The sequence below is a fragment of the Rhinolophus ferrumequinum genome, chromosome 3 (assembly GCF_004115265.2).
Source record: "Rhinolophus ferrumequinum isolate MPI-CBG mRhiFer1 chromosome 3, mRhiFer1_v1.p, whole genome shotgun sequence".
Classification (NCBI taxonomy): Eukaryota; Metazoa; Chordata; class Mammalia; order Chiroptera; family Rhinolophidae; genus Rhinolophus; species Rhinolophus ferrumequinum.
The window spans coordinates 24,261,606-24,287,535 of NC_046286.1; the positions used below are offsets into that span (position 1 = coordinate 24,261,606).

The 25,930-nt window shown below is 36.9% G+C and overlaps 1 protein-coding gene across 1 annotated transcript in view; it reads left to right on the top strand.

The window, feature by feature from the left end:
* PRIM2 (DNA primase subunit 2) overlaps window positions 1–25,930 on the top strand; it is a 191,365-nt gene that overhangs the window by 85,802 nt on the left and 79,633 nt on the right. The window contains exons 8-10 of the mRNA XM_033102426.1: window positions 628–695; window positions 16,701–16,773; window positions 21,243–21,428. Of these exons, the coding sequence (XP_032958317.1) occupies window positions 628–695; window positions 16,701–16,773; window positions 21,243–21,428 (327 nt within the window). The remainder of the gene's footprint in view (window positions 1–627; window positions 696–16,700; window positions 16,774–21,242; window positions 21,429–25,930) is intronic.

Genomic DNA, 25,930 nt, shown 5'->3' on the forward strand with positions numbered 1-25,930 from the left:
GCGATAAAGTAGATCAGAGGCTCGCATTTCCATGACCTGATGCACAGTATTTCAGAATAACGCTTCGGCTCTTACATTTTGTTTCCTAGCTCAATTTGGTATTATATTTCAATATTAAATATTTTGAGTTGCTTTTGTATGTTTAAAAGATATGTGGTTGTATGGTGGTGTGTGTGTGTGTGTGTGTGTACATTTCTGCATGTAACCATTTCACAGTGGCTTAGCTATAAATGACAGTCCCTCTCCCCAATTTTTCATCATTCCAGAGTTCCGTGCTACAAGATTGGGTGCTGTAAATGTAGCAGTTGTTCCATTTTTATTCACAAGGGTATTTTCACGACTAGAGGCTTTTTCATGAACTCAAATGGTATTCTTTGTTTTGCCTCCTTTTTCTTTACTTATGAACTTAGTGACACACCCTGTAAACTTAGGGCCGTATAGTTAGCTTTAATCACAGAATGTATCAGCTTTCTATGCCTTCTATTTAAAAAAGAGAAAAAAAAAATGTCCTTGCATTTTAAGTACTCCCTGTCCCTTTGCTTCCCCAGCCCTATTTTGCATTCAGCGTTCAGACGTGTTCAGTATTTGGCTCTTGCTGTTCTTACTAACTTTGTCCCCTGTTTTTAGTTAACAGCCCGGTCCTTGCCCGCTGTACAGTCCGATGAGAGACTTCAGCCTCTGCTTAACCACCTCAGGTAATATGAAGACACAGTCTTGTTTTGCGTATAAATGCAAGTGCATTAAAGCGGGTAAAGTATATTAAAGTGATTAAAACCCTTCCGATTACTAAAAACTTAAAAGTTTTTTTTCTTGCTTTAATTTGGTGATTTAAGTTTTTAATATAACAAACGTTACCCTTGACTTTAGGGTACCATGGAAAGCTCTTTTTATTCAATAAAAGTGTGTAGAACTGGTTGATAAGTTGAAGTTAAAATGAGTAGAGATGATTGGCTACAGCTATTTACTTAAATACAAGGCTAAGGCATATTTTGGGACGCCCACATCGTTTATGGGGGGTAGGGGATATAGGTGGGATTTATTTTCTAAATACAAAAATAATGTATCCTTATTAAAAAAGCAAACTTAGAAAATACAGGAGAGTAAAAGGAAAAACCCATCGTCACTACTTAGGATACTTCCTTTTGTTGTGTTTTAAAACACAGAAATTAGACTTATACTATTTGCTATTTTTTCATTTTAAAATAAACATTGTGAGACTTTTTCTCTGTTATTAGAATCTCTCCAAAAACATAACTTTTAGTTACTACATGATGTTTTCTGTATGGATGTATTATAGTGTATTTATCTCTCTTGCAGGGGTGGGGGGACAGTTAGACTATTTCCAGTTCTTTTCACAAGTATAAGAAAATGTCATATGTAAATCTTTATCTGTATTTTTGATCATTTCCTTAGCATAGATTTTCAGAAGTGGAATTACTTTGTCAAAGCATATGAACCATTTTAAGATTTAAATATATGTATTTTTTTCAAAAACCTTTCTTATATTTTCATATTGTGTAAGATTTCCCATGTTACCATACCCTGAACAGGATGGGGCAGCCAAAATAGTTGCTAATTTAAAAGTTAATCATAGAGATACTGTTGTGATCACATACATTTCATTTATTATTAGGAATGATTTTAAAATGTTCATTTTTATTTTGGGGTAGGATTAACCCTCTGTATCTTTCCCCATTTATTGATAGCATTTCCTGATTTTATTTGAGCTTAAGTACTTTAGATATAAAAGATAGTAACTCTTCATTGTTTTCTGTTACAAACATTTTTTTTCTGAAAGTTTTTGATTATGTTACATTGTCCAATGTACCTACATTTTCAAGTTTTACGTAGCTAACTACCACTAGTGTTTTCTTTTATGGTTTCTTTTTTTTCTTTCTTTTTTTTTTTTCTGTTTTATGTTATAAAACTGAGAATATCACTTCTCATTCCAAAACTTGGATGGATATTAATTTCCAGTATCTTTTAGTATTCTTTATTTTTTCTCCCTGCCCTCTCATTTCCTTTTTTTCTTCCTTCCCCACCCTTCTCTCCAGTAACTTTTCTTTCCCAGACAGATACTTTTGAACTACAGGTACATGTAATAGTTTTGTTGGAGGGGGAAGTCAGATTAACATTTCATCAGGACTGAGTAGCATGAATATTATACCTAGTTGTTAAATTTCCTAGCTCACTGTGTTAGCGAATCATGGTTGAGTCACTTCCCCAACGCCTCTCTCCTGAATCATCAACAGGTTAGATCTCCTGAGTATGTGTCTTACTGTAGTAGCCTCTTATCTGCTCTGCTTGACACCAGCTTTCCTTTCTCTAAACTATTTCACGTCATTGTCAGAGTGATTATATTATTCCTTGGCTCAAAACCATTCTGTCTCCCCAGTTTCATTTTGGATGAAATCTGAGCTTCTTAGCCTGGCATATGAAGTCCTTGTGGAAGGGGCCTGGCCTGTCTGTTCAGACCCTTTTCGTTCGGTGCTGGCAACCTAACTTCTAGTGCCACCACATGCCTTGAAGTTGCTCAAGTACAGCATGTCATTATTGACTTCTATGTCCTTGTAAATGTTTTTCCTCTGCCTGGAATGCTCTTCTCCCGTTTCCAGCTTCTATAACTTGACTAACTTTTGCTTGTCCTTGAAGACTCAGCTCGTGTCCCCTCCTCTGGTAAAGTTTTCCCCGACCATTTAGTTGTCATCCCCACTTTCTTCTGCCTGAATCTGATATTTTTTTATGTGTCTCCATAATCCCCTATGGCTCCCTCTATATTCCAGGGCTTAGAATGTAATTGTTTGTTTACTTGTCTCATTATTAATAGTATGAGCTGCTGGAGAGTTTGTAAAGTGCCTTTCATGTTTGTTTCCAGTGTTTGGGACAGTATCTGGCACATGATAGGTATTCATTATGTGTTTTGTTGAGTGAATGAATGTGTATTATAACAGTGATATTTTGTTGTTTTTTATGCATAACTTTTTTAAATAATTTATAAATCATGTTGTCACAATGTTTCCTATAAAACCACTGGTGTAGAAGATATAAACCTGAAACTGAATCACACTTCTAGTTAATGCTTGATTCTGTGCAATAATGATGGATTCTCCTTCCTCCATCTTGCTTTTCTTGTTATTATTAAACCAAATGGTTTCTCATTTTATTACCATGTCAGAGACATCTGTAAGTCAGGTGGCAGCTGATGTGCATAGTTTGACACTTCCTGTTGTAAAAAGTAACCTTGTGATATGGCTTTCAATCATATTGAATTGTCTCTTTTGGCTGTCTATATGCAATGTGTTTTTTTTCTACCATCCGTTTGCTTAGGTCAAAATAGGAGTGCATATTGGTTTGAGAGATTCTAATGATAATCTTTTTAGGAAAAAAATAATCATCATTGATTGAACATCAGGAGGTTGAGACTGAAATCATTATTAGGTCTAATTTTGTTCAGTGCTCTAATGACCGAAGAGTAATGATGAATAGCATTTTAATTAAATTTGTCAATAAAACTACTTTGGGAAATGACACAAATACCTGTAAAATTGAAGTAGCAATACAGAGAAATTCTCAAATAATTTGACAGGACTTAAATACTCAAATAGCATTAGCGTAACACTTTGCCAACCTAATGTTTTTGAACTTTCTTTTTCATGTCTGTATGGGAAATGTTCATGCCTTCTTAGAGATGTGTTTTTCAAGAGTCAGCATTTTGTTAAAATCAGACCATTGTTTTAAGGGCACTATAATGGATACTCTGATTAAGTACAAAGGAGCTGATGGATGTTGTCTCTTAACTCAGGAAGTTTATATTCTAACAGGGAAAGAAGACCAATTTATACATCCCTCCCCCACACACAATCCCAAGGCTGTACTGCAGTAATGCTGCAGCTGAATCAGGAGAGTAAAGAGAGAGGTGGGAAATCTTTTGTGAGAGGTGGTATCTGTGGATTATGTTACAATAATACAAAATATTATGTCACAATAATTACAAAATACAAAAGTTTAATGTCATTTAATTGTTTCTGATAAAGTTTATAGGCACAATATATAAAATTTGGAAAAATAGAAGAAACAAATCCTACCCCATGAATACAACTGCTGCTAGGCTTTTGTTGTATTTTATGTAGTTATAATTAAAGTGGGTAAACTTTGTAGAAAATCCTTTTTTTACTTAATATGTCATAACTATGTAATAAGTAGAAAATTGATTTTTATGGTTCTAATTTTAAGTGACTGTATAATCAGCTGAGGAGAGATACATCTCTTTTTTACTAACCATTCCCGTTTTATTGGGTATTCAGGCTCTTTTGGTTGTATAAACCTGTGAAGAAAAATTATAGAATGGTAGCAGTTTCTCTACGGCCAGGTAAAGTAACCTGGGGAGAAGAAATGCTGTAATGACTTCCTGAAGGAGGAATTGTAGCATAGATATGTTTCAGCAGATGGAGATAAGAACAAAGGAGAGCAGCAAACGAGGTGAAATATAGCTTTGAAGATACAAGAGAGTTCTTTATTCTAAGGGTGTCATGTTGTCCAGGCGAGAATGTGGTGGAGTTCTTAACACGTGAATCAGTGACTTGAAAAAGATGGAGTTCAGGAAGCTGAATTTTAAAGCTCATGAATTTTGAACCTTTAAATCTTAGTACATCTTGGTTAGAACTTTCTGTTGTAGTCATAACAAATTTCCACAAACTTAGCTGAGTGAAAGAACACTAATTTATTTTCATGTAGTTCTATAGTTTAGAAATCTGGCATAGGTCTCACGGAGCTAAAATCAAGATGTCAGCAGGGCTGTGGTCCTTACTGGAGGCTCTGGGGAAGAATCCGCTTCCAAGCTTAGTCGTGTTGTTGGAGGCATTTAGTTTCTTGCAGTGGTAGGACTGAGGTCTCCGTTTACCTGCTGGCTTGTCAACCAGGAAACCATCTTTGCCCCGAGAGGCTGCTCACATTCCTTCTAATGCTTTCCATGAGCCCCCAGAGGCCTTTTTCTGGTCCTTGCATGTGGTCCCCTCTCAGAGCCAGTAACAGCACCTGAAATCCTTCTCATGCTTCAAATTTCTCTACTCTCCCCTTCTGCTGCATCTCTCTGCTTCCACCCTGAGAAAGTTGTCAGTTTCACAGGCTCGTGTGATTAGATTGGCCCACATAGATATCCAGGATAATCTCCCCATCTCAAGGTCCTTAACCTTAATTGCACCTGCATAGTCCCTTTTGCCATATGACCTGCCATTTTACGGGTTCCAGGGATTAGAGTGTGAACATCTTTGAAGGACCGTTGAGCTGCCTGTTATAATAAGGGTTTTTTGGGGGTGGGAGGAGTTGAAAACAGCTTTTTTGCAAAACTGTTCCTCAGTTTTAGAAGTAAAGCACCACTCTTAATTTATGTAGCATAGTGAATTTCTCTTGGGTTTTGTCATTAGGTTAATTTGCTAGCTTAACGTATTTTAAAGTTGAAAACGGTGATGATTTTCACAGAAATACAAGTTACTCATTTTCTTTTTATTGATATAGAAAGAAGATAGGAGAATATTTTCAGTCTCTTCGACTGGCTGTCTAGCCAAATCAGATAGGTACTTTCACAAACTGTAGGCTTTGTAATGAGATTGTACACAGTGAAGGCTACTTGTGGAGTTACTGTGGTATGAGAGGTGTTTATAATACTAAGTCCACGGTCACAAACCTTTCAGCATTCGAAGAGTTTATTTTATTTATCATCTGTTTAACACATGTTAAGGGAGCTCATACTCCATGTCAGACATGGTGCATGTTCTAGGGATATGTATTTATTTCTGCTCTTGTAGATCTTAATGTTGATGAGAAACAAGACTTTTCGCTAAAGTAATTACAGTAAATGACGATGGCTGTTAGCACAGGAGAGGTCTATGCTTCTGTGGAAGCACGGGGCATCAGGGCTGCAGTGAAGCCTCGCGTGTCACAGAACTCTTGCAGCTTGTCCCCAACTAGACATTTTAGGTTTCTGTTAGCCCTCTGGCTCTAAAGTTTCTTCAGGGAGTTAGTTATGGATCGTGGAAGCTGGCAGCCTTCCTGGAAAGCAAAATTTATGATTTTGCTTTTCAAGTAGTTTTATTATCTGCGGTTATTAAGTTTCCTATTCTTTACTCATTGGGTTTCTTTAAAACATTGATGGTGCCCTAGTTAAGTAATTAAGAAAATTAGTTACTTTGCATCGTGTTAGGCATTAAGTGCTAACAAAATACAAGATGAGGATGATACTATAGGAATAACTTTCGTAAAAAGCCTGAGAAAGCATTGCAGTAGTTACCGTGATATATTAGCAGCGAAAAAGTAATTTGCTGAATGCTGTGCAATAGAACTTTCTGTGGTGATGGACATGTTCCACACCTATGCTGTTCAGTCCAAGAGCCAGTAGCCACATACGGCTGGTGAATGCTGAAATATGGCTGGGGTGATTGAAGGACTGAATTTTTAATTTTGTTTCAAATTAAAATTTCAATAGCCAGTTGTAGCTAATGGGTACTTGATTAGACAGCGCTGTTCTGTATCATATTCAAAATACATTTAGATCATCATATGTATTTTTTTAAATTATAATATGGTTTTTAGATGAATGGACTCTATAGAGTCCCAGACCCGAGGTTGCCCTAGAAGTTGTACCTATGGAGTTGTTATAAGAAACTGTGGCTATTGAAGGTCATGAGGCTTCTAAGCCAGGGCCGCTCCTGCACTTAACTTACTATGGTGAACGGTGCCTCCCTGCACCTGAGCTGTCCACCTGTGCCGGACTGTGGCCAGAAATCTTGTAGGAGAGGAATACTGAAAGCTCCCACTGTCATGCTGTGATTCCCGTCCTGGATGTTTGAGGCCACTGATGCCATGTGTGGCCTATGGTAATCTTGTGAGTTGACCTGTTTGCTTATCCTAAGAAGAACTGGCATTCCAGACACACGAACCTTTATTCAGGGTAAAAACAAAACAAAATTTGGTAAATTGGGCCGAGGAAAGACAGAGTACCAGACTACCGAGTCTCACCAAAGGTTTGTTTAATGCCCTCTCAGTTGTTTATTATTTAGAAAGTAGTTTTATAAAAGATAACACAAAATGAATAAAATAGCCCGTTTTTGATTGAGCTACCTTGGTTGGTGCTGGACATGCTGCATCCCTACAATGTAAGGAGGCTCTAGCAGGGACATTTGTCACAAAAGCGTAACACCGTGTCCTATATCTTCTAGAGGTCTGCTCCCATTCACCCAATTTAAAGTCATCCCCCAAGTGCTGTATGATATTACCTTTCTCTGTTTTCTTCACAAGCAACATCATTAGTGGAAAAGATTATTTTCAGTTGTTCATTTCTTTGTATTCACTTGTTTGTTTCACCAAATATGAGGGGGCAATCCTAGAATACCATAAACTTGTGATAGCCATCTCAGAAGCATTCCACACTCTGTAAATTATCTGTGGAGGAATGAGAAGATGTTCATCAATTTAATATATTAATTCTGCTGGATGTAAGAACTTTATTGCATGCCCTCAATTTTTTCATTATCACTGTCTCAGGCAACCTTTCTTTATTGTAATTATTTGACTATCCTGGGTCAAAACCAAATGAAAACCAACCTCTATTTAGGAGATCATGATACTACTAGAATACACACTAAGAATGTAAAAGAATATAAAAAATTTACTTATGAAAATAGAAGTGTTTGTTGGGGGCTTTAAATGTGGTGAAAATACCTAGGTAGAGCTGTAGTTTGAATATATCTTGTAAATATGCATATGTGTCTTACTTTTTAAATCAGTTTTATTGAAGTATTCACACACTGTAAAGTGCACTTATTTCAAAGGTATAGTTTGATGCCACTTGACAAATGTAAGGTGTAGAAATTTTGATAGAAAAATGAGATGCAACTCTAAGTTCTTTTGCAATTCATTGGATTGTTGCCGCTTAGAAGTTAGAATAAATAGGAAAATAATAGACCACAAGGAACAAGATGAGGCCAACCTAAAATAAATTGGCAATTGTGGCACTTACAGTTCTTATCTGTTATGGAAACCCATGTGATCTTGATTTTTATTGGATACATGGAATCATAAAATTCTCCCAGTTGTAGAGAAATATAGATCATTACACTGCATATTGTCTGACAGCAGTTTTTGGGGGAGATTTTTGTTTTTTAATGCAAAATAAATTTTATGCTTGTGGAAAATAATCTACATTCAGTTTGTAACAGAATTTTATTGATTGTGTTCTCATTTGGAATAACTGCAAGGAAAATCACCTGGGCCAACTCAAGTTGGATACCATACACTACAGATTTAGCTGTGAAAAGAAACTCATTTCAATTTTGGTGGTGACAGCTATTGAGTGAATTTCCATGTGATATCCTTCACAGCAGGAAATGACATATTGTAACTTAACCTCCCTTGATTTCCTGTCCACCTAACAAATCCAAACTGTAAGCACTGTGCTTTATAAATGTCTGAATCGCCTAGCTTATGTGGACAGAGTATTTTTTTTTAAATCCAAAGTGAGTAAAATTGTGATTGCAAAAGTGGATATAGGTGATACACAAAACCTTTGGTTCCTCCTCCTGAAATTTTTTTCCCATTTGTGCCATGATTACACCTGGCTTTATGTGAAAAGGTTGTATTGGAACTTGGTATACTTTTGAAGAATAATGTAGGAGATTATGGTTCATTTTGAAAGATACGTTAGCTTACTATTTAATGGCACAAATAAATCTGTTTCATTGGTGCAGAGATCAGTTTTGATTCCTTGTGATGCTTTTTTCACTGCTTTTTTAATTTTATACCAATTTTTAAAATATGATAAACTGTTGTCATCCAGATAGAAAGGAGGAAATAGTGTTAACCTCTTTAGGTTCAAGAGTACTGAGAAATGCTTGACAAAGAAAGGAAATATATTTTAAATGTTATTGTTTTATGAACCTCAGAATCTATCTGTTGGGGAGAGCAGGCAGAGGGATACTTCCCGATAATGGCAGAGGAAGTCTTTTCAGTCTGACTCAGGGTCCATAGTCCTATCCCGTCTAGCATCGCTTTTTACAAATGACAGAAGAATGGACAGTTGTAATTAGGTTTGGGGCCATGCAGCCCCAAAGATTCCCAAATAGAAATATGTCCCGGCTGTATTTTTCCCCAAAGAAACGATTCAGGTTACCTCCAAACTAATCAGATTTTAAGATTGCTTCCCTAATAGTATAAATGGCAAACGGTGGCTAAAATTTAGAAACTTGATTCCCAAGTACACGTTGTGAAAACAAGCATATTTGCAGTAGACTTGAGGCGCTTCCTTTAATGGGCCCAGTTGCAGTTTATCTGCTGCTGATGACTAGCAGAGACTGGTCATAACTTGGCGGAGAAGTCGGGGTAGGTCTGTTAGCTGTTCTCGCTCTCGTCCTCAAGAGAATCACTGGACTGCCCTGTGTCATCGTGTCCTCCTCACTGTACAACACTGCTGTTGTCCACCAGAAACATAATGAGAAACACAAATGTAAGCCACATATGTAATTTTAAGTTACTTAAGTGAAATTAATTTTAGTATTATTTAACCGCTATGAAAAATATCATTGCAACATGTAATCAATACGAACAATCATTCATGAAATGTTTTACATTATTTTTTCATAGTAAGTCTTAGAAATCCAGTGCCTACTTTACGTTTATTGAACATCTGAATTCAGACTAAGCTACATTTCAAGGCTCAGCAGTCCCCTTTGGCTAGTGGCCACTGTATGGGACAGTAATTGGATTCCATTGAAATGGAGATTGAAATGTTTGTGGTTGAATTTTTGTACTTTGGAGACTTCCTAAGAGTGTAAGCATAGATAAAACCTGTCCAGATTATCAGGTTATTCAAGGACATCTAAATATTTAATGTGATAGTATAAAAAAAGGTAAGGAAAAAAATACATTTTTCCCCAATATTCAAGGGAAGACACTGGTAAATGTTACGAATAAAGAAAAACAATAACCAAAACATTTCAATGCAGTCAATTTAGGCCTGGAGGATGATGATGATGACAATCTAAGTGAAAACTACTGTGATAAGCTCTTTTATAGACGGCTCCTTTGAGCCTCATGACAACCCTTTGAGGGGAGTACATTTGTGATTCCCCGTGATTCCTGCTTACCAGTGAGGAAACTGAAAGAGATGTGGCGGTTTTGGCAGTCACACAGTTAGTGACTAGTGGATACTGAAACCTGTGCTCTTAATCACTTTACTCTTTCTTGCCTCCATGATTGTCTTGGGCAACTTGGACTTGGAAAAAATTATGCAAATTCAGAGGAGTCACAGTGAACTAACTCCTAAACTGTTGGAACTATTCCGCTGCTCCTTGTTTACTCCCGTAAGTTTCCTTCCGTCGTTGGAAAGGGAGAAAACGATAGAAGAAGCAATCACCCTTGAAAAGCTGAGTTTTGTCCTCCCATTTTGTCAGTTATACCTGGTGGCATTTATGTCACTGTAGTGGAGCTTGTGAACACCGCTCTTGGAGCCGAGGTGTGATTATCCATCTTCTGCTAAGGATCAATGCCACAGCATGAAGAGATGATTATGTTTTCTTAACCAGCTAATCTTGCCGTGAGACCCACAAATCCACTTTCATATAATTTCTTTTTGTTTTGAACTCTCAGTTTCGATTCCCAAAAAGAATTCCCTGCTGAGTACCTAAGTGCTCATATTGTATTTGTGGTGTATTGAACAGGACTTAAATTTCTGTTGTTTCTACAAAGACCCAGTAGATCTGCCCTTCTCTTATGATTCACAGGTCAGATGTGTGCAGATATGTCTGTTTCAGATTTATCTTTTTATACATCCACTGTATTTTTAATCTGTAATTTAGATGTTTGTGTGGTAGTGTTTCGGGAAAATTCTAGTTCCATGGGCATGTGATTACTGACGCCTTCCTCTCTGTTACCCCTCAACGCCCACCCCATTAATTTGATTGGATTTAAAATAAGATAATTTTAAATTTGGTTACATAAAAATGCGTTATGGATATTTTGAAAGTCTTACTTTACTCCTTTCAGTTTTAATATGTTGAAACTGTTAGCCAATTTTCTGTTTACTGTGATTTTTTAGCTATATTAGAAAACTAGCTGTGCTTACCTCTTACTGTTTAATGAGTAAGATAATATGGGAAGAAAAAAGTTTTAATTAAGTTGCATGTAAATTTATTGAACAAAGGCTACAGAAGAAGATGTTTTTATATATTTTATGTATTATTAGTTCTCCTTTACTAGATTAGATAATTTAGGACCATCACCTCAAAACAAAAACAAAAAAATAATCAAGGACAAACACTGAATTACTGCTGTGTAAGCAAAGGGTTTTGTTACACACAATTGCAAAATTCTGTTTTCATAGGAAATACAATTATGTATACCTTTAGTTTTTTAAAGATTTTAAACTTAACAGAGCCTCAAATTTTCATTAAAATGGCAACTTAGCACTGTGTTATTGTAAAAGGAGATAGGATTTAAAGTTTGCTTTTTGTTTCAATGGTCTTTGTTTACAGACTTGCCTTACAGGACCTGCCTGCCCAATTTCAGTTCTTTTTCCCCCCCTTCTCTGTCCTTTGTTTGCCACCGAACACAGAACCTCTTCATCTACAAACCGGTTTAGAAATCTCCTTGGTTTTGCTTATCTCTTTCTGCCTGTCTGATGTTTGCTCACTTTCCAGATTCTGAGAAAAAATAGACTTTTTTATTATTTCAAAATGCCACCTCTTATCACATGCTTACTTTTAACCCCCTACCACACCTTATTAAATTCAAATCACATGCTTTTATAAACCTGGTCAAAATTTAATGTTTTAATGCATATAAAATTGTTAAACTACAAATGATAAAAATACTAAAATAACCAGGCCTTTGATTTTTCTGTGATCGTCACATCCTACTTCTAAGCCTTCAAATTCAGCTCATTTTCTGACGAGGATCTCTTACTTTTCCACCTGACTCCCAGTCTCTCATTCTCAGTGATTGACCTCCTCCTCTCATCTCAGCCTGCTGAGCTTGTCCACCACCGAATTCATCTCTCCCTTCTGGTTCAACAGGCTTCTCTATTCAGCCTGGACTCTGGATGTTTCAACAACATTCTGGTAACATTTTACAATCCTGTGGTCTGTTTCTAAAGCTTATAATTCTCTCTATTCAGTGCTATTTCATTCCTTAAGAACCTTTAACGCTACACCCTTCTTTTAGAAGAGACCTGTTCTCTGTGGGCTTGGGGAATATTTGAACGTTGTTGTGGCACTCATCCCATGGTACGTCTTCTGCATCGTCTCTGGATTCTTCACCGCTTTTGACTCTTTCTTGGTCTCAAAGGTGCAGACTGATTCAGAGACTACTGATTCAGAGACTTGAATGGATTTTCGTTGGTTTTGTTGTTGTTTTCTTGGTAATTAGAATCTGTTATATCCAAATACAGACAACTGCGATGTGGAAAAAAATCTGTTATTGAAAGTCTGACAATCTAATGGCTTTTAAAAAAATGAAGTTTGTCTTGGGTTTTATAGACTTATATGGTTCTGTTTGGATTAGTGAAGGTGTTTCTTTTCCTGGTACAATGTAGTAATTGTTACATTTTAGTAAAAGTACACTAAATCCTTTTATAACCTGCTATCTTGAGAGCGTATTCTAATATAATTGAATACTCACAGAACCACGTCTTTGTGTTTTCCCTACTTTTCTGGCTTTTTGATAACTTGAGAAAACTCTATATAACATTCACTCTTAGTGCCTTTTACCTGATACTCTAGCATAGAAAATATAAAATTGTGCATAGGGAATGCAATCACGTCACTGCAGTCCCTTACCACCCATGCTTACAGATGAACAAATAGATGCATAGGTTGACTTGTCTTTTCTCTTTTTCACTCGTGGCAAATTAGTGGCCAAACTGAGAATTAAAGAAATCAAATCGTGATCTTCCAAGATTCTCTGATTAGTTAATCAAATGTTCCTCTTTATATTTGGCAAAATAATGATTAGTGACATAATTTGAATTTGTAGCCCATTAAAATATTTGTTTGTCTGCTGTATTGAAAAAAATGGCAATTGTGTTGCATCTCAATTTATTCTTTTATGAAAGGTTAGAAACAGGAAAATGTTTACATCTTCTGAATCTCCCTTGTTTAAACACTGTACATAAGTAACAGTGAGTGTTTCTCAAAATAAAGCCATAATTATATAAAATGGACAGAAAACAGTATTATCTGCTGGTTTTATGTGTGTTTATATATCTATGTTTTTCTATTTGTGTGTCTTGAACCAATTAAAAATGTTTTTGCTGTGAAAAATTACTATTACTGTTTCTGTGTTTCCCCAATGTAGGTAAAAAGTGTTCATTTGTAAAGCTGATCTTTTTTTTAAATCATGAAAATTAGAATATATTTTGACAATTCCTTAATGTAGCTGCTGCATTCATTTGGAAGCAGTGTGATGTAAAGCTGACACTGAGCACTGAATGTGGTAGAAAGGTGCCTCACTTTCTTGGGTACTTGTTTTGAATGCCATTTAGAGATATCCCTCAGCACTTCAAAGTAAAAGCCAAAGGTCCAGTTTCATGAGCTCATGTGAATTCTTCTTAAGGACTTTTATTCTTTTATGGCAGTATTACTTGTCGCCCTTTTTTTCCTACCTTGACTGCCTTCCTTTCTGCATCTATTGCCACTACTTTATTTCAGGCTTCCACCTTCTCTTGCCTGGAACATTGCAGTACTCTTCCAACTGATTTTCTATTGCCTGGTCTCTCCCCTTCCTGGTCATTCCTCCATTCTGCTTGCTTTCTCAGGTATAGACCTGATGATGTGAATTCTTGTCTAAAATCCTTTCACGGTTCTTTATTGCCTGCAGAGTATTGGGTACAGTGCTTCTCATTATCTGCCTTTTTAGTGTTATATCCCTCAATTCCCCCACCTCAGCTTCATGTATTCATAACTAGTTCAAATATGTATCAAATAGCTGTGATGTACCAACTCCTCTAACCAAGACATAAATTATCCCTTCCGATCATTAGTAGAAGAGAAATCTCATTCCTGATTCTGATGCTGAAAATCTTCATTTCTGTCATTATTCGTCCCATAGATTCCATGCTTGCCCTTGCTTGGTTGACGGGTGGCCGTCTTCCTGTATATTAATAATATTTTTAGAAATATGATATCTATATAAATTCCTTATATTCTCTGTAGTTATTTATGCCCAGTAAAGTCTTTGCAGTAAACATTGCTACCATTCTCTTTCCTTTTACCTTTTTTTCCTTGGAGTGTATTTAGCCCTTTGCATATTCTATTAAAATGTTGGGGAACCAGCATCTTCTACCACCATTCAGGCAAATGTGTGTGTCTTCATATATCTTCTTTTTATACTTAGTATACTACATTAACCTGGGCTGAGGAAAACTTCCTTGTGGTATAGTAACCATTTGGCTCTGTTTACTCAACAATTACAGTCAAGCTTGTACATCCTTTTACCATTTATACAGGAATATTGTATTTGCAAATCTAATTGATCTGAACAATCCTGTTAGATGATTACAATCACTTTATAGATTAAGAAGCTGAAGCTTGTAGGGGTCACTGGAGTGAGTGGCCCAGTACCCCCCAACTGAAGGATGGCTCTTCTAATAGGGTCATGGTTCCTTCCCTTTCCATCCTGTTTTCTCTCTACTCATTGGTCAAGACTGCAATTGCTCTGTGTACTGGAATGTGATTTACTGATTTTAATTAGTACTTTGAATATATTGTTTCATTTAATTTGCGAGCATTTCTGGCAGTTAGGCAAGCCTGGCATTAATGTCATTTTACAAATGAGGATAATGCAAATCAGCATGGTTAAGTGACTCACCCAATTAGTGACTTAGAAAACAAAAACACAAAGTCTTCACACTCCTAGCCTACTGCTCTTTCCATTGCCCTGTGCTGTCTGTTTGCTCCACTGTAAGATACATTGGAAAATGAAACACATTTTTACTCTTGGGATTCTACTGAAACAATGATCTGGTTATGCTCTATATTAAAATGTAAAATATTAAAATTAAATGGCAACTGTTGGTTCAATTTAGCATGAAGTTTTATATGCCATGGAACTACTATGATTAAAGGAATGGATAGAATCCAATGACACGTTAATGGTCACAAATTTATTACTCAAGGGATAAATAATACCAGAGGCGAGAAGCTATGTTTTAGGGCATGGGATCATTCTGTATGACTCCTCGGCATTCCGCTCATCCTACTCTCAGAGCAATTCTCAGGCCATTCTTAGCCCTTGGGAGGAGGGCTATAGGTAGGGGAAACCTACGCTTCTCAGTGGTTGCAGCATCCCAACCGTACTGTATTTTGTTTGATAATCCATACTCATTGTTTAAATGGTGCAATTGATTGGCTGTAGGAACAGCAGCCTTTCTACAGAGTATCTTTCTGTGTATATTGTTTAGCAGCAAGAATCTTTAACTGAGCAGGTAGGAAGTAGAAAGTCTGGAATTCTTGATGATTGTGATGACTGCTTTATTCCAGGTTTCCCTTTAGTTATGGAGTCTGCATAAATCATGGTTTGATTGTGGTTTTGTATGTAATCTGTCAGCTGTTCTTCACTGTGTCACATCTGAATGTCTGCATCTGATTAGTGTGTATGGAGTTGGGCCTGGGTATGGTGTTGTGTCAAGAGATGAAAAATTACAAAGGTGGATGGCTGTAGATAGTATGTACGAAGGTAAAATCCTAATTTATAAGTAATAGTACAGGAAAATCTGTTATAGGGGAGAGGATGGCATGGTATGTGAAGAAACAGGGAATTAGGAGTCAAAAGGTTTGAGTTCCTGACTGCACTGTGGACTTGCTTTCTGATTAACAAATTTCTAACTAGTCTGAGCCACTGTTTCTTCATTTGTTAAATGTAAAATAAAAATGCTCTCTCAGGGTTATGAGGATGTCATGAGAGCATGTAGGTAAGGATTCTTTGCACACAAAGTGCTATTCAGATGTTGTTTATTTTAATAAATAGTAATTACTGTATGTCAGGTCTTTTTTCAATATTTTTTATCTTTCAGTTATAATTGACATACAATATTATGTTCGTTTCAGGTGTACAACAGAGTGATTACACATTTATATACCTTAGGAAGTGATCACCCCAATAAGTCTAGTATCCGTTTGACACCCTACGTAGTTATTAGTATGTTACTGACTTTGTTCCCTATACTGTGCTTTGAGGAAAGTTATTTCGATTCAGACCTCCTATCAAAAGTGCAAAGCGGGCATTACTATCTCCATTTGACAGATAAGGAAGTTTACAGTCTAAGTAACTTGCAGAAGGACTTTCACTAGCAAATGATGATTCTTGATTTAAGCTCCACTTTCTTTTTGCCTGTGTTGTCATGCTGTTAATGCAGGATCAGTAGTAGAGGTTTGAACGTTAACAGTAGTTTGCGTTATGTTTCTAAGAAATGGAAGTGTCATGCTATACTAGGAATGAGGGAGAACCAGACTGCCACTATATGTTTGTACTATTTTGGGATAAGTTACTTAAATGTACTCTATTAAACATCTTTAAAACACTTGGCCATGTTTCTGCTAAGGTTTACGTGTAAAATGGTTTCTCATTCTGACTGTATCAGCATAAAAAATTTTTTTTGATGTGACTCAAAGTGTTTTACAAATCTTACTTTAATATTTTGTTCTTTTTATTTTTAGTCATTCCTACACTGGTCAAGATTACAGCACACAGGGAAATGTTGGGAAGATTTCTTTAGATCAGATCGATTCGGTAAGCATCATATACTTTTAAATTTAGAACTTTGTCACTGGAGGAAGCACAGGTTTTCTTTAACTAAAGATTATTTTGGGTTAGGAAGATTGGGAGAGAATATTATTTCATTGCCTGGCAATAATTTTTAAAGGAAATCCTATGTGCTATACATTATATGTTGTGTGTGTGTGTGTGTGTGTGTGTATTTATCATAGGAATACCAAAATTAATCAGAAAATTGTATTCTGATAAAAACAGGATTTAATCATTTATTCCAAAGGGGAATTCTTTTAGCTGGTGATAGCAAGATGGTGTTTATGTGTTTCTATTTAAACATCATATGCATTTTAAAAAGGAGAAATGGAAAATACTTAGTATATCCATTTGCTAGGGCTAGTGTAACAAAATAACACAGACTGGGGGCCTTAAACAACAGAAATTTGTTTTCTCATAGTTCAGGAGGATAGAATTCCAGCATCAAGGTGTCAGCAAATTTGATTTCTTCTGAGGCCTCTCTCCTTGGCTTCTAGACGTCCACCTTCTCTCTGCGTTCTCACACGGTTTTCTCATTGTGTGTGCATCCCGAGTGTCTCACCCTCTTCTTGGAAATTGGACAGGGCCCCACCCCCATGACCTCATTTAACCTTAATTAACTCTTAAACGCCCGGTCTCCAAATACAGTCACATTCTGAGGTACTGGGGGTTAAGACCTGAACATTGTGAATTTTGGGAGGATGCAGTTCTTTCCATAACTCTAAGTATAGTCTCCCATCCTTGGGCTTCCACTAGATTACTAGACAGCTCATTTCAGCTTCACTTTGTGGTTCCATAGGAGAATGAAAGAGTAGCATAATTTAATATAATCTGTAGGATTTCTCTTTAATACATAATTGAATTTCCACTCTATCCAAAAAAGGGAAAATAAACCAGCTATAAATAACATTTGTTTAGACAGTTACCAAATTTTTAACAAGAAATTGAAAATATACCAAGATTTTAATGCTTGGGAATAAGAATCATGAGTATAATACAGTGGGTAGGGAGAGGAGACAATGAGTTTTTCAGAGACCAGAATGAATAGGTCTTTTTTATTTGAAAAAGTATTATCAATACTTGCAGTTCATATTTCTAGAGATAACAATAGGATTGCCCATTTATACAGTTAATTTGAATTTTTTCTCAAAGATGCCCCACGATTTACATTTCTCAAACAATTATTTCATCTCTTAACACTTCCTGTGATTTGTGTTTATATTATATGAATGGTTGGAAGTTAATTCTATTTCTAATTCTATCACATTCACAAGCAAATGTGAACTTAGCTGGATACCGTGGGAAGATACAGAAGTATAATCATTAGTTTATTTAGCGAACTATGTTGAGCCCATCAATTACGCACCAGCCACTGTGCTGTGAATACAGAGGTTTTTAAGTAGAAGCTCCTCCCTCCTTGCCCTTCACCCCCCGCCACACACACTCCGTGTAGGTATGGGGTGTATCTTCCTTGGTCCACATTACCACTTCCAAGCCATTTCTCTGCCTTCCGTTGTCAGAACTCCAACTCTTTTAAAGCCTTGGGATCACGTTATACCACCTGATAGCTCTCCCTGTTGCTGATGCCTCCCACCGCCTGCCCTCATTCCCTGATGACTTCAGCCCCGATCACGGTCTTTTACGCTAGCGCTGCTCCTGTGATTGCCCTGCAACATCCATGTGGATAATTCATCCCATACGGGGGCCTAATCATTCTTGGTCCTCTCACTATTCAGTCATTTCTATCCCTTTATGGCCAAACCTAAACCCCATTTTCCCATTTCCATTTTCTGCACAACTGCCAAAATCTCTTTAAGTATTCTTCCTGCTTCCAGTCTTGCTTCTGTCTGATCTGTTCATTACACAACAGCCAGAGTTCTCTGTGTTTTTTAGATCTTGTCAGTCTTCTGGTCAAAACCCTCTATGATGTTTCCATCACGTTTAGACTGAAATCCAAACTCATTACGATGGCCTGTGCCATATGTACTCAGCAGTCCAATTTTGTCTTCTCCATCTGGCTCACGCACCGTGCTCCAGCCACATGGACCGTCTTGCTATCTCTTGAATACACCAAGGTCATTCCTTCTTAGGATCTTTGCTGGAGTGTCCTTCACCTGGAACAGTATTCTTGGATCTGCATTTGAGTGGAATACTGTTTAAAATTTATTTCTTAGCTTCAGCGACATGTCCTCAGAGAGGCTTCCCTGGCCACTCAGGCACATGTACTCCTCTCCTGTCCACACGTGATCTCATCACTCTATTTCTTTTCCAGTGCTTTTATAATCAGACGCTATCTTTTTAATTTATGTCTGTGTTTACTGTTTATCTCTTCCCATTAGAATATAACTCCTTTGAGGGTAGGATGTTTGACTTCCTTCTTCACTGGTGGTTTCCCAAGACTGTACACATAGTAGTATTCAATAGATATTTGGTGATTGAATGAGTAAAAAGTAATCAAGGAATTGTGCCAAAGGAAGATGAAGTTGAACTAGGTGTTGACGAATGGCTTGGCTTTGGCTAGATGGCCTGGGGAGTGGGAGGTTATACCAGGCAGGGACAGTGGAGTGAGAAAAGTGAGAAAGTACAAAACACGACTGACTGTGTGGTCATGGACTAACCCAGCGGCTGGAGCAAAGGGTCCCTGTTGGTGTAACAGCAAACTGGGCTTTGTTACCCCTCCCTGTCACAGTGTTTCCATGGCCCTTGATTTATGCCCTCGTTGGAACCCATTATGTAGTTTATTATATGAGTTTAACTTACATAATAGTGAATATAATAGTCACTGTTTCTTCTTTTTCCCACTTAACTGAATGATGGGAAAATGATGTTTCATTCACCTTCCTGTTTCCTAAAACACCCAGGAAATATTCTGTTACATGTAATTGGGAAGTAATTTGTTATAGACATTGAGGGAACTTTGCATGTTCATACTAAGGCTGTTGAATACTCACTGATGTTTTTGAATTAGAGCAATATTTTGAAAAAACGTAATTTTGTAATAGTATGAAGAAACAAGAATCTACAAATAGAAGGCTTTCTGGTAGTGCTGCCGAGGGAGGATAGGGACCTGGGTTAGGGACCTGGGAGGATAGGGAACTAGGTTCGGGATGGGAACATTTAGAAGTTGTTATTGTGAAAGGATGAAGAAACCAGTGGTCACTTGAGGGAGCAGGAGCCTCAAACAAAGGGAGACCTGATCCTGCTTAAAGTTGAACTTGCCAGGGAATACATGGCTGGATGGAAAGCCAAGTGTTGGCAGGAGGGTATTTGAGGAAGTCAGAGAGAATGCAACTGAGGTCAGAAATGAAGACGTTGAATTAAATGTGGGCAATGATATTTTATGTTTGATGATAAAGGGAAGACCTGTACTTTTCTTCTTTTAACTACCGATTTCTTTAACACATTTATTTGGATATTTCTTTTGAGAATGATTCTTCTTATTTGTGTGTTCTACTTTGCATTTGGGCATTTGGGATTGTTTAAAAAGCTCCTCTGCAATTCAGCAATTGTACTTGTGAACATTTATCCCAGGGAAATTAAATCTTGGTGTTCACACAAAAGCCGTACAGTCATTGATATGAAATACCCCCAAACTGAAAACACAACCCAAATCTCCTTCAGCAAGTGAACCGTTAAACAAATTGTTCGTCCATACCATGGCATATTAGCCGGCAGTACAAAAGGAGTGAACTCCTGATACCTGCAACAATTTAGATGGATTCTGTAGGAATTCTGCTGAGTAAAAAGCCAATCCCTAAACATTACATACTATACGGTTCTATTTCTAGAACACTCTTGAAATGACATAATTATAGAGAACAGATTAATAACTGCCAAAGGTTAAGGAAAGGGGGGCAGGGTGCAGAAGGTAGTTAGGGGTGGTTAGAAAAGGGAACCGAGAAGGACCCGGAGGTGATGGAACTGTTCCAGGTCTTGACTGTGGTGGTGGATGCATGAGCCTGCATGTGATAAATTTACGTAAAACTAAATACACTACAGAAATGAGCACGTAAGTTTAACTGAGGAAATGTGGGTTATAACAGTGTCAGCCTCTTGGATGTGATCATATACCACAGTTTTGCAAGATGTTACCTTTGGGGGAAACTGGATATTTGACAGTACCTCTTTGTATTATTTCTTGAAAATCTATAGTTATCTCAAAAGAAAAAGTTTAGTTAAAAACTTAAAAAGAAAAATGAATAAATTTTAATTTTAATAATATATTTTATTTAACCCAATATATTCAAACTATTTATGATTTTAATAAGTAATCAATATGAAAATTATTTATAAGAGAAGGTTTATCTGTAATCACAGCAACACAGTAATCCTTATAGTTTTTGTTTTTATTTCAATTAGATTGAATTTGCAATTTGCAAATTAGTCTGAATTTGCAACACATGTTGTGGGGAACCTGATCAATCTTCTGTATAACCGAAACTTTTTTCTTGTAGCTTTCTACCAAATCCTACCCACCTTGCATGCGTCAGTTACACAAAGCCTTGCGGGACAATCACCATCTTCGTCACGGAGGCCGGATGCAGTATGGCCTCTTCCTGAAGGGCATTGGGTTAACATTGGACCAGGCATTGCAGTTCTGGAAGCAAGAATTTATTAAAGGAAAGATGGATCCAGACAAGGTAATTTTGAAAAATCTGAGGTGCAACTGACATTTTACTGTGGTCTGAAACCTAAAAGGTCTGTTTTTTTGAATAGGCCCCTGAAATGTAGTTGAAAGACAAACATGCCTACAATTTCTTTTAGGTAAAAAGAAACTCTTGGATTAATCTAACAGATGCTAAACAAAAGATTGGGAGAGTTAATTCAAAGAGGAAAATTAAAACAGCAACGTAAAGTGTAAAGCAATGCTTGAATGAAGTGTCTCCTCTGTATGTATGCCGCAGTAGTTGTTATAAGACTGAAATTTCTTTCTCAGTCATATGTCTATGGGGATGTGTATGGAATATGTATACACATGTGTATATGTGTGTGTTACATGCCATTGAGTCACCTCTGTCTCCTCGCGAGACTATGAATGAGTGACATCCACAATTTCCTGTCCAACCGCCCTGCTCAGCTCCTGTAGACTCACGCCTATGGCTTCTTTTATGGAGTCAGCTCATCTCATACTTGGTCTTCCCCTTCTCCTGCGGCCTTCCACTTTTATCAGCTTTATTGTCTCTCTAAAGAGCGGCCTTCTCCTGATGTGCCCAAGGTAGGGCAGCTTTAGTTTTGTTATTTTTTGCCTCCAGCGCTCTTTCAGGCTTATTTAGCTCTAGGACTCAGTTATTTGTCTTTCTAGTGATCCAGGGTATCCGTAGAGCTCTCTTCCAACACCATATTTCAGATGAATCCGTTTTTTTCTTACCAGCCTTCTTTACTGTCCAGCTTTCACATTTGCACATAGTAACTGGGAATACGAGGATGTGGAGATCGTATCCTTGGTGTCCAGTGATACATCTCTGCTGGTGGTGATCTTTCCTAATTCTTCCATTGCTGCCCTTCCAAGTCTCAGCCTTCTTTTGATTTCTTGGCTGCAGTCTCCATTTGAATTGATAACTGACCCAAGGTAGGAAAAATCTTTAACAATTTCAGTGTCTTCATTGTGTACATTGGAGTTGTGTATTTCTTCTGCAATCAAGACTTTTGTCTTCTTGATGTTAAATGCAGTCCTGCTTTGGCACTTTTTTTTCTTTCACTTTCGTCAGAAGTTTCCTGTTTTCTGCCAGTAAGATGATACTATCTGCACATCTCAAGTTGTTGATATCTCTACCACCAATTTTCACTCCTCCTTCCTCTGAGTCTAGTCCAATTCCTTGTGTGATATATTCTGCATACAGAGTAAACAAATAAGGAGATAAAATGCACCCTTGTTAGACGCCTTGGCCTATACGAAACCATTCTGTCTCCATATTCTGTGCTGACGGGGGCTGCCTGTCCACAATACAGGTTACACATCAGGACAACCAAGTGCTGAGACACGCCCGTTTCTCTCAGAGCAACCCATAGCTTTCTGTGATCCAGGCAGTCACAGGCTTCCCTGCTGTCTGTAAAACATAGACTAACCCTCTTCTGAAATTCTTTGGAGCACCTAGTCCCCAGCGAGTGCTTGCAATTAGATCTCGATTGCGATTGCGTCTTTCTTTTCTAAACCCAGCTTGAATATCCAGCGTTTCTTGCTCCATATAAGGTAGCCGGCTTTGTTACATCACCTCGAGCATCACTTTGCTTGTGTGGGAAATTAGCTGAATGGTCCTACAGCTACTGCACTGCTTGCTGTGTCCTTTGAAGATAAGGACGTGTATTGAACGTTTGTACTCTGTAGGCCATTGTTTTGTTTTCTGAATTTGTTGACATATTCTTATTAGGACTTTGGCAGATTCAGTATCTGTGGCTTGAAATAATTCTATTGGTATCCCATTTACTCCTGATGATTTATTTCTTCCTAATACTTTCAAGGCAGCTTTCACTTCACTTTCTAGAATTACAGGTTTTTCCTCATAGAAATCTTCTTCTAAAGTATCTGTCATCCTTTTGTCTCTTCTTATATATCTTTCCAGTGTACTGTTTCCACCTTCTCTTTCTTTTCTCCTGGTCAGATAATGTGCTTCCTTGTGGGTCATTCAGCTTTCCTAGTATAGGTTTGAGTTTCCCTTTTATTTCTTGAATCTTCTGGTAGCAATCTCTTATTTTTCCTCTGTTGTTCTTTCTGTCTCCTTATATTGACTACTGTAATAGTTCTCTTTATTTCTGTGTGATAGTTGTTGAAAAAGTGAAATCTGGATTCTAACTCTGCTTTTGTCACCTTTTACTTTTGCCTCTTGTCTGTCTTTAACAATTTTTAGTTTTTCTTCTGTCATCCATCTCAATTTTTCTTTCTTTTTTACTTCTAGCATTGTTTTTTCCCATTCTTCCCTGATAATATTCCTAGTGTTAGTCCATAGGTCTTCTGGTTCTTGGTCAATTAAATTCAACAGTGCGAATCTGTTTTCTATGTGGATTTGAAATCCATCAAGAATGTTATTTATGTTATGTTTTACGATTCTTTTAGTAATGTTCTTTGGCTATACTCTAATGTTTGATGTTAACGGTTTGTGGTTAGTACCACAAAATCTGCTCCTGGTCTTCTTTTGGCACAGAGAATACAGCTTCTCCATCTCCTGCTTCCAATTATACAGTCTGTTTGATTTCTGTAGTGGCCATCTGGTGATGTCCATGTATGTAGTCGTCTGTTCGCTTGTTTGAAGCATGTGTTTGCGATGGACAAGTTATTGGCTTCGCACAAATCCATGGGCCATTCTCCTGCTTTATTTCTGACTCCTAGTCCAAATTTTTCGGCAACAATTGGTTCTGCTTTATTTCCCACTTTTATGTTCTAGTCGCCTGTATTTATCAGCATGTCTTTTTCTGGTGTGTGGTCGATCAATTTCTTCTAGGATAGTTGTATAAAAGTTTTCAATTTCATCTTCTTCAGTCTGTGTGGTTAGAGCGTAGATTTGAATTTTGGTTGTGTTAATAGGTTTTCCAAGAAGTTTGACTACGTACATGTACATAGTCATTTTCAGGACTAGGAGATATTAAGAACAAAGTGAAAACAATTTAAAATGTTTTCCATTGTGTTATGCTGAATTGTGTTGTGGAGCATTGTTCGGTAGACATTAATCATTGTAAACCCGAGAGCTGCTCTTAAATCTACCCACAGTACTCAGATTCCTACCCTTAGTCCTTGTTTTATAGTACTAGCTAATAACATTTTATTTTGGAAATATGATTTCTTGTCCCTTCAATATCATAGTACTGTGGTATGAAGTAAATTTTTCACTCTTTATTTCTTGGTTTGCTTCTTCCTAGGAAAGATAAATTATATAACAAAAAATATTTGCCAAATACATTTTATAATAACACTTTATTATGTTTTGTATTAGTCTACTAGGGCTGCTATAACAAAATACCACACACTGGTGCCTTAAAAAACAGAAATGTATTTTCTCATAGCTCTGCAGGCTTGCAATCCAAGATCAGGTGTCTGGAAGATTTGTTTTCTGAAGCCTCTCTGTGTCGCTTTCAGAAAGCCCCCTTCTCACTGTGTCCTCACATGGCGTTTTCTCTGTGCTTTCACTTCCCTGGTGTCTTTTCCTCTTACAGGACCCCAATCATATGGGATTAAAGTCCCACCCTAACCATGTTACTTAACCTTAGTGACTTCTTTAAATGCCCTATCTCCAAATACAGTCACATTGGGAGCTAAGGCTTCAGCATACGAATTTTAGGAGGACAGAATTCAATCCATAACATCCCTCTACCTTTATATATTTTTAAAAAGTTAAGATTGTTTCATAACATTGTAAAAAGCTCTCACAGTTTTTACAGATTTGTTTTAAAAGTTGTTTTCATTGGTAATTGTCCGAAGATTCTTAATTTATCATTTAGTAGGGTTTTCTTTAAACACAATTTTGGGTAATGTGTATTAGACTTATATTTATTTTAAAGGTAACATTCTGATTATAGAAAATATGAAAAATACAGAAAAATGTATCTGTCATTTTTCCATTCAGAAATCATTACTGTGAATATTTTAGCCTTTCTCTCTAGTCTACGTAGCTAGATATCATTGTGTTTTTTTCTCCTTTAAAACTTGACATTATATTAGGATCATTTCCCCATGTTGTTGAGTAATTGTTTAAAATATTTGGATTAGTTGAATGACAACATATCCTTTGAAAGTGATATAATTTGGTTAATCACTCCCCTAATATTGGACATATGGTTGTCTGTTTGACTCTGTCATAAATATTATTGCAACCAATATCCTGAGTACATAAATCTTTGATTACAGTTCTGATTATGTCATCTCGATATATTTATCAGGAATAAAATTACCTGGTGAAAACTGCAGACAGTTTTAAAGTTTTAAAGCATGCTATGGAATGACTGTTTGGAAAGGTTTTAAATTAGACTCTCAAGCTATGTATCTTGCCTTGTCATTGATATCATCATATATTATTACTTTAAAATGCTTTTTCATCTTTTATTAGGCATTTGATATATTAGGTAGGTGTATTAGAATTCTCCAGAGAAACAGAACCAATAGAATGTGTGTGTATTAAAAGCAATTCATTATAAGGAATGGCTCATGTGATTG